Source organism: Hevea brasiliensis, chromosome 4, assembly GCF_030052815.1.
Source record: "Hevea brasiliensis isolate MT/VB/25A 57/8 chromosome 4, ASM3005281v1, whole genome shotgun sequence".
In the NCBI taxonomy this organism is placed as follows: Eukaryota; Viridiplantae; Streptophyta; class Magnoliopsida; order Malpighiales; family Euphorbiaceae; genus Hevea; species Hevea brasiliensis.
In genome coordinates this window covers 28,058,674-28,067,973 of record NC_079496.1, presented here as the reverse complement: position 1 = coordinate 28,067,973, position 9,300 = coordinate 28,058,674, and the positions used below count along the sequence as shown (strand labels likewise).

General features: G+C 34.8%; 1 protein-coding gene across 2 annotated transcripts; it reads right to left on the bottom strand.

Moving 5' to 3' along the window:
- Window positions 1-236: 236 nt before the first annotated feature.
- On the bottom strand, window positions 237-8,658 carry LOC110672014 (monosaccharide-sensing protein 2). Of its 2 annotated transcripts, none has more exons than XM_021834672.2 (6): window positions 8,103-8,658; window positions 7,702-7,839; window positions 6,941-7,507; window positions 4,657-5,600; window positions 2,322-2,509; window positions 237-881 (listed from the first exon to the last, which is right to left on the bottom strand). In XM_021834672.2, exons 2-6 carry the CDS (start codon window positions 7,778-7,780, stop codon window positions 437-439), a joined length of 2,223 nt encoding a protein of 740 aa, XP_021690364.2. In that variant the 5' UTR covers window positions 7,781-7,839; window positions 8,103-8,658; the 3' UTR covers window positions 237-436. The 2 variants fall into 2 exon arrangements, with proteins under 2 accessions (XP_021690364.2, XP_021690365.2); XM_021834673.2 differs by lacking the exon at window positions 8,103-8,658 and adding an exon at window positions 7,924-8,072.
- Window positions 8,659-9,300: the final 642 nt, after the last annotated feature.

Sequence of the window (9,300 nt, the reverse complement as noted above, 5' to 3'; positions counted from 1 at the left end):
CCCTTTCTCATGCAAGTCAGGAGTCTCACCCTCCTCTGCCTATAAGTCGCCAACATCCACCATTTATATTTTTTAAATATAAATTAAAAATAAAGAATTATTCCTCGAACCCATTCAAGAAAAAGATAATTAAAAAATTATGATTCTAAGATCATATTATTATTTATAGCTAATATATAATTTAAAAATAAATTCATAAATCACACAAATCTCTATTACAGTAGCTGCTCATCTCATCACTCAATTCGCGGTGCTGTTATTCATGTTGAACTTTCATTTGAATGAGAAATTTACTGGTAAGTCATATAATAGCAAAACCAACAGTGGCAAAATATACACATTTTCTTTCTGCAAAAATATAGATTATTGTTTCCCACACCTAAAAGAGAACACAAATGAAACAAATTAAAAATAAAAAGAAGTCAAAACTTCTCACTCAATTGTTCTTGGCAGCTGCAGCCTGCTTCGCACCGACAGAGAAGAACTCAGTTATTACTTCAAGGGGCATGCCTTTGGTTTCTGGAACTTTTAAATACACAAATACCAAAGATATGAAGCACACGACTGCATACAACCCAAAAACACCAGAAAGACCAACAGATTTGAGCATAACTGGAAGTGTATAGGTAACAATTATGTCACCAATCCAAAATGTGAGGGCACATATGGCAATGCAAAGGCCACGAATGCGAGTTGGGAAGATCTCTGCACAGAGTATGTTAGGAATCGGTCCAAATCCCATAACAAAGCAACAGAAGTAGACTATAACGCTAGCAGTTGAGATAGATGCATTCACAACACTGCCTAGATTCACTGCACTTCCAAGGATTAGGATGAGGAGAGAGACTATCAAGACAGGAATTGTGCAAAGTAACAAACTCCTGCAAACATGATAAATGGTTAAGGATCAGAAATGAAGAAAATATATGCAAGCAAAGTAAAATTTACAATGAATTGCAATTTGATACCAAGCTTATGGGACCTTAAACCAGTAGAGCTGGTAATTTCTATTCCCATGATTATTAGGGTTTCAAGGTTTGTTATGGTCAAGATCTCGAGTCTCATTCCCCTTGTTATTATTATTATAAATTCTTGAAAGGCAATATATGTCAAGGACAAACTGCAAAGATTATCGATTACCTGAAGATTCCATTTCGCATGCAACCCTTGATCAATCACTAACATTTTTACACGCGCAAAACCTAGTTTAACCAAGCTTTAATCCCTATATATATGTGTGTGTGTGTGTATATATATATATATATATATATATATATATATATATATATATGCAATATGTAAGGATATGTTTGCATGTATGCATGCATGGATGAAATACATAGAACTCACACGTTGACTAGACCAAATTTTCTTACTAATGTTAATAAGGTTTCTAGCTCATCATGTTTGAACACCTTGGTAGCTAAACTGCTATAAATTCAAGTCAACATTTATTACATAGTTAATTAGTTACATTAGAATAACTTTTATATAAAAAAGTTTGTTAGGCCACGTTTGCCCAAGAGCATTGGAGAAATAAATTGCTCATTGGTATAATAAATATGCAGATGTCAACTTTAACTTGGTTTTTTTAACGCCATGTGGCAAATAAATATCATACATCCTAAGTTCATATATATCCTAGAGGAACTGAAATAATGAAAACTAATGAGTGATTAAAGAACCATAATTAGAAACCTAACTATGTAAATTAATATAATCCAAATACAACAATTAAGATTATATTGGATTTAGCTTAAAATTATAATTATTATAATATGGGTATTAATAGGAAAAAATAATAATGAGTAACCTTATTTTTTTTTTTATGATACAATTATGTTTTATAATAACTTATTTAACATAATTTATTGTAAAAAAATGTTTTACTTATTAAGTTCCTTTTTTTATTGCAAATTGTCCACCTTTTTAAATATTGACGTAAATACTAATTATCAAGCATGCATTTTATAATAAAAGGAGTTCTCTACTAAAGCAGTAGGTCAAAACCTCCTCCACAGCCAACCAATCAGGTTGGGTTCCTCTGACAAATTATGATTGTCAACCCTATGATAAGGGATAAGGCATATCAGACAAGGATCTTATCAGAAAAATTATGATCTTATTATGAAAATTTAACTCTCAAAATTTACTTAGCCAACTCAAATAATTCCACTACCTCAATGAGTCACATATTCATATGTAATCATCTTTGCACAAATATATATGTAATCATCTTCATAATATCTTTGGGAATTTAAAAAGGGAGCAATATTGCCTAGAGAACATTTTAAGGGGAAAAAAACAAATGTTAAAAATACCTTCTTCCAGAGATATCCATGAGCCTCATGGCAACAGCTATACAAGGAAGCATTAACAGTGTTGTAATTGCACTAATAAGCAAAGACGCAGAAGCTGAACTAATTCCCATGTTCGAAAGAAGAACGCCCACACCTGCCTGCTCAAGAATTTGAGGAGTGTAGTAGAGAACCCCATTTATGCCAGAGAACTGCATGTAAATGTATGAACTCTTTAGAATCAAGTTATAAAATAGTCAAACAGAATCTTGAAACACTATACTCAACTCAACTCAACTCAACTAAGTTTTTATCCAAAAAATTTGGAGTCGGCTATATAGATTCGCTTTCTCCACTCTAAACGATTTTGGGTTAAATTCTCAGAAATGTGTAATGCTTCTAGGTCATGTTGTACTACTCTCCTCCAAGTCAATTTAAGTCTACCTCTTTTTTTCTTTCTATCCTCTAACTTAATGCACTCTACTTGTCTAAATGGAGCCTCCGTATGTCTAAGCTTCACATGACCAAACCACCTCAATCTCCCTTCTCTCAACTTATCCTCAATTGGCACCACTCCTACCTTTACTTTCATTACGGACTTTATCTAATCTAGTATGGCCACTCATTCATATTAACATTCTCATCTTGGCAACTCTTATCTTAGACGCATACGACTCTTTCAGTGCCCAACACTCACTACCATATAACATAGCCGGTCTTATGGCTGTACGGTAAAATTTTTCTTTCAACTTATTGGGAATCTTGCGATCACATAAAACTCCCGTGGCACGTCTCCACTTCAACCATCCGGCTTTAATCCTATGACTAACATCCTCCTCACATCCCCCATCTACTTGAAGGACTGAGCCTAGATATTTAAAGTGATTACTTTGGGACAGTACCACTTCATCCAAACTAACTCCTTCCCTATCACCAGTTTGGCCTTCACTGCACTTGCAATGCGTGTATTCTGTTTTTGTTCTACTTAACTTAAAACCTTTTGACTCTAGAGTACTTCTCCAAAACTCTAGTTTTCTATCGACTCCTTCTCGCTTTTCATCTATTAGAACAATATCATCCGCAAACATCATGCACCAAGGAATATTCTCTTACATATGTTTCGTCAATTCATCTAAAACTAATGTAAAAAGATAAGAGCTTATAGCTGATCCTTAGTGTAATCCAATTGAAATCGAAAAATCTCTTGTGTCCCCTCCCACTGTACGCACAATAGTAGTTGCTCCTAAATACATATCTTTCAACACTTGTATGTACCTAATAGATACCATTTTTTGTTCTAACACATTCCATAAGACATCTCTTGGAACACTATCATAAACCTTCTTCAAATCAATAAAAACCATGTGTAGATCTTTCTTCACATCTCTATATTTCTCCATCAAGCTTTTAATGAGAAAGATCGCTTCCATAATTGAACGGCCGGGCATGAAGTAAAAATGATTGAGAGAGATAGAAATATCATGACGTAGTCGATGCTCCACAACTCTCTCCCACAACTTCATAGTATGGCTCATGAGTTTAATTCCCCTATAGTTTGAGTAACTCTGTATGTCTCCCTTATTTTTAAAAATAGATACTAAAATATAGAGATGGTACTGTCCCATAATCTTGAAACACTATACACACCATAATTAACAAATTGATTATACCTCAAACTTGAATATATACCTGTCCTGGAGATAGCAAATGATGGTTTAGGAGTGGCATATCAATTTGGTTTACATTAGATAGCTATTTAAGATTAGAATTTTTATTTTTTATTTTTTAAATGAATGCTGCAAGCACAAAATCCCAAGAAGAGAATTCGAAATTTCGAATGGAAACAAAGCTTATATATTTCTGAGACAAAAAGGGAAATGCATATATTAGACTATGGCTCCAATTAATCAAGACAGAGACAATCCAAGCTTTTGAGCATTTGTACCCAGATAACCTTAAAATCTTCCTTAAAAAATCAATGTAAAATTTTGTTGATTGTTACTAGCATCTATTGTTCTTATTTCACAGCACCAAAGAGCATTGCCTTCAAAATGTCAACCAGCATAAGCAAAATATTTATTGAGTTATTAACAACCTAGGAGAAAAGAAAAAGACATTTATTGACATCATATCAATATCATCAGTAATGAGAAAAAAAAAATTGTTAAGTTAGTGGGTTCAGCATCCCGTACCCAACCCCATGTTTTATTCAACAGAAGACTAGAAAGGGACTATTTCAAGACAAAACATGAACAGAGGACAACAGCAAGTGAAGAAATATCTTACAAAGTTCAGCTAACCAACATTGTTTTAACTTTATTGGAGAATAACCAAGCAGATTAAAGATTTTATTAGTTACCTGCTGAAGTATTTGAATTCCAACCCCAACAGCCAATGCATGCTTAACTCCAGGCTCAAAGAGATCCCCCCAACTAGGCCCTTTAGGAATAGTTTCGGATGGGTGAACCATAGCTGGTCCAATTGGATGCTGATTCTCAAGCTCCTTGGAATAAAGAGCTGATTGGCTAACCAATGCAGCAGCCTGGATGAGTTCACCCTCTGCAGGGGCATCACCACCATGCAGAGAAACCAGAGATCCACGCCGAGAACCAGGGATGCCCTCTTGATGCAAATAAATTTTTTTAAAACCTCCTTCCACTTTTCCATCTTGGCCTTCTCTCTCAGACCATTTCCATGCTAACTGCCAACCACCACCAATCCCAGTGCTACCAACTGGCTCTCCAGCATTTCCTTGCATCAAACTGCCATGCCTCATGCTTGAACGGCTTCCATGGGCAGGTGCCACCAAGTCTTTATCCATGCTTGTTGTCTGACGTGAGATTAATGGACTCTGCAAATTATCATCAGAATCACCACCACCAACATCAGATGGATAATCCTCACCCTCTCTTGTTTGGCTTTCCTCATCCCATTCTTCATTTCTAGCTTGATTCCCTCCGACACTGAACATGCTGCCAAAGTGTGGAAAAAGCATACTTCTCATGCTTCCTGTATCAGGGAGCTTTTCATGCACACTACCAAAGAGGGTGACAAGAGGATCCATGAGTGGCACACTCTGGTTTGTCATGCTTCCACGCCGAGACACAATACCAATAGAGCTTTGACCCGTAACAGGTTTGGCAACCCAGCTGAGACCTTGTTCAGGCCCGTATAACTTGATATAATCTTTGTCTGCAGATATGTCTTGGTCATCAGTGAAAACATTGGCTGGGCCAATTATGTATTCCTCTATTGAGGTTTCACCCCCAATGCCAAGTCCTTCAACCAATAAAGCCATCTCACCTGTTCATCTGAACAAGATCAGTAATCCTGTTCATCTCACCTGTTCATTTTAGTACCTGAGATTCCCCTTTATGGCCACTTCTATACTGTTTTGACTAAGTTTACTTTTGTATTGGAATCCTATGGTATGATAACTCAAAATCTACTTTTATATACCTAAAGAAAAAGAAACAAGTGCATTTTTTAATTTTCTTTTGCTTAATGACAAAAAATAAATAAATAGACTTTGGTGCATTTTACAATTATATCTTATTCTTATAGTTTTATCAACTTTTATACAAATTTTAGTTAGTGTTGCAATTATATCCTCAATTAGAAGTCCATCCAAAATAATTGTTAACTTTGAACATGAACACTAGTGAAAACTATGGACCATATTGCGCTGAAAATGAGTTAAATGTGACATGAACTCCATTTCTCGACTAACTATAATACCAAGTACATGAAGTTCCCCTCAAGGCATGGAATTAATTCTCTACTAATGAAATATAAAAACAAAAAATATAAAGAGCTTCTTAAAGCATATCCAACAGAAATAGCCTCTTTGCAAAGTAGGAATAAAGCTGCATTCATCATCCCTTCCCAAAGCCCATAAGAGTGGAATGTTTCGTCCACTGGGTTACCCTTTTTTTTTCTTAAAGCTTACACTATGTTACAAAAATAAGGCCTTGCATCCAAATCAGTTGGATCAAATACATGGATAAATTTTCTCCATTCTGTACTATTGCAATTTACATATGCTTTGTATTTCACAATAATTTTAATCCATCATCAAGGAAACCAAGACAAATATATTCATGATGCGACTAAGTATTCTAAGAGCTACTGATTATCACCTAGAGTAGCAAAAATGAAATTTAATGAGTAAAAGAAAATAATAATAATGATCCAAATACAGAAATGCATTCGACTCCCCAAAGCTTGGGTACTGAACACAGAGATGGTTATCCACCAAAGTAGCATAGAATATAAAATAAGGGAAGCTTTTAAATTTTATAACTAAATTACCCTACACTAAGCTTTTGAGCAACATATTATAATTGATAGCAAGTCTATGCATATGGCTTTCTCTACAGAAAAATTCTACTATTTTTTATCTTTATTTCATAATAAAATTTTTCAGGACCAAAATGAATAACTATTTTCTTAATACTGTTTTCTATTTTGTAGAAATGTATTGACAACAATGAATTCCTATCATGCAATTACAAGTTGTGTCACCTATCATTAGGTATACCACACAAATAACTTTCAAACATTGAAGCCCAAGTAGACTAAAATTTACATCACAGACAAAAGAAGCACATAACCTTCACAGATAAAAAAACAAAAGAGCTAACCAGATACATCTTCTCTGCCACGAAGCCTCTGCAAAACCGTCCTGGCCTCAAGCATCCGTCCTTTACTCACAAGCCACCTTGGAGACTCAGGCAAGAAAAATACAGTCAAAGCAAAATAAATGAGAGAGGGAACAGAAAGAACACCAAGCATCAATCTCCAACTCGGTGCCTTCATCAAGGACATCCCAAACACCATACAATATGACATAAACATGCCACCAGATCCAGTGAACTGAGGAAGAGTATTCAATAATCCCCTGATTTCTGGCGGTGCAGTCTCAGATATGTAAACTGGAGCAAGAGTTACTGCCAAACCAATACCAAATCCATCCAAAAGTCTTGCCAAGAGTAGAACATAAACATTGGGAGACCAAAACATCACAACACCACTCACAAAGTAAAGTACAGAAGAGATTATCAACATAGGACGGCGCCCTAGGCAGTCTGATATGGCTCCAGAACATGTAGTTATCAAAGTAGCTCCAATAAGTGACATAGCCACAATTAGCCCTTCTATAGTTGGTTCACTTTCCAACTTAAATTCCCTTTTTATGTACAAAACAGCCCCTGCACGGAAAGAGATCCTTCATATCTATGAATACATATGCTTTAATTTAGAAAGCACTAGATTTGACTCAATTTGAGTAAACTCAATTTACCAACTAAGTTTTGATGCAACTTTAGATGGTAAAAAATACATAGAAACACTTCAGATTATCATAGAGGAACAAAGAACTACATGCACCAAAGGGGAAAATTACCTGCGATGGTTGCATTATCCCACCCTTGCAATAAGTTACCAACCGCAGCAGCAACAGCCACAAGCACAGCTCCACTCATCTTTCCCAGAAACTAAGATTTCAACCCCCTCTCAGCACCAATAGAACTAACTAAATACCCTGAAAGAAAGAAAGAACCACAGATCACAAACAAAATAATCAAACTCTTAGTTACCAACCTAGTTCAACAAAAGAAAATATTACGGTAATTTGGATCCCCAATACACTTGAGCAGAGAAAATAGATCATTTGATCAATAACATCAAACAAAACCACGAGTGCATTGAAAAAAAAAAAAAAAGACTAAATACGATACAAAGAGAGCAAGTCAAACCCAGGTGTCCAAATCTAACAAGAAAAACAAAGCAAGAATTATTAATTACCCAGCTGAGGAAGCAAAAGAAGCAGAACGGTTTGATGGGTCCCTTCAGTTATCATCAGATGAAGAAAGGGCCATCGTTTTCCCAGGAAAATGTAATCACTTGGCGTCCAAAGATAGTAGTGGGGTACAGTAACCATAAAAACGAAATGAAAGAATTTTTATATTGGTGGAGAGAAAAGTAAAGTGAAGAAAAGGCCAAAGAGAAACAGAAGTAAAGCCTTTGCAACCAAGATACATGCTCCTGCTGCTTCACTCTATGGCCTGCCGTCCTGGGATTACGGTTATATGTCACTCACTATCACCACCAGCCACACCCTTCCTTGCATCACCGATGAAAAAAAAAATTAAAAACAAGAAATAGTTAATTTCAGATCAAGAAAGCGAAAACCGTCAACTTCTTTTTCCTATACAGTTTTAATGAATAAATCACAAACTCATGAAGAACATTCTCTGATCGAAAAAAAAAAGTATTTTATCTTCATATTTTAACAAAATTAATTATGTAAATCCTTATTTTGAAATATCCATCAGCTAGTTGTGCAGCCTGTATAAGTTCTATATTATAATTTCTTTTTTTTAATATATTGATTAATAAAAATTTTATTTGAACTGAATGGAATCATAGAAAAATGAAGAAGTATATAAAATAAAAATATAAAAATTAATTGATATATTTTTAAAAATAAGAAAATTAAGTAATTAATTTTATTAAATAAAAGAATTAAATAGAAATAATTTTTTAAGATTAAAAAAGAGAGGTGAAGGGGAATAATGGAGAAGAGTCCACGGAGGTGGCAGAGATCAGTCCAAAATCCGATGTGGAAATAAGCAAGCCTGCACCTCTGAAGATTGGAATCTTCTTTAAAAAGAACAACAAACAAAACATAGACAATAATCACCCCAATCAGGCCCCACAGTGAGTTAGTGACAAAGCAAATTGCCATCCCATCCCCTCATATCATAACCCTTAATTTTGTGAGCTGGCCTCTCTCTATCGCTTAGCTTACATATTTGAAATTTAAAGATAGGAGTGTAAATAAATCAAGTGGTTACTGTTTGAGATTTGACTCTAAAAAAGTTTAATTTGATTTGACTCGTTTAAAAAATGAGTCGAGTTTAAACTCAAATTTTAAGTTTATTTATTAAATGAGTCGAGCTCAAGTTTAGTAGTATTTGATTTGAACTTGAGGTCAAGTTCA

What these genes read in the sequence shown, in the direction of transcription:
- LOC110672014 (XM_021834672.2), bottom strand. Translation starts at nt 7,780, where the DNA reads ATGAGTGGAGCTGTGCTTGTGGCTGTTGCTGCTGCGGTTGGTAACTTA. An exon ending in GGATAATGCAACCATCGCAG is followed by an intron (nt 7,508 to 7,701) that starts GTAATTTTCCCC and finishes CTTTCCGTGCAG; the next exon opens with GGGCTGTTTTGTACATAAAA. An exon ending in TGGCAGAGAAGATGTATCTG is followed by an intron (nt 5,601 to 6,940) that starts GTTAGCTCTTTT and finishes TCAGATGAACAG; the next exon opens with GTGAGATGGCTTTATTGGTT.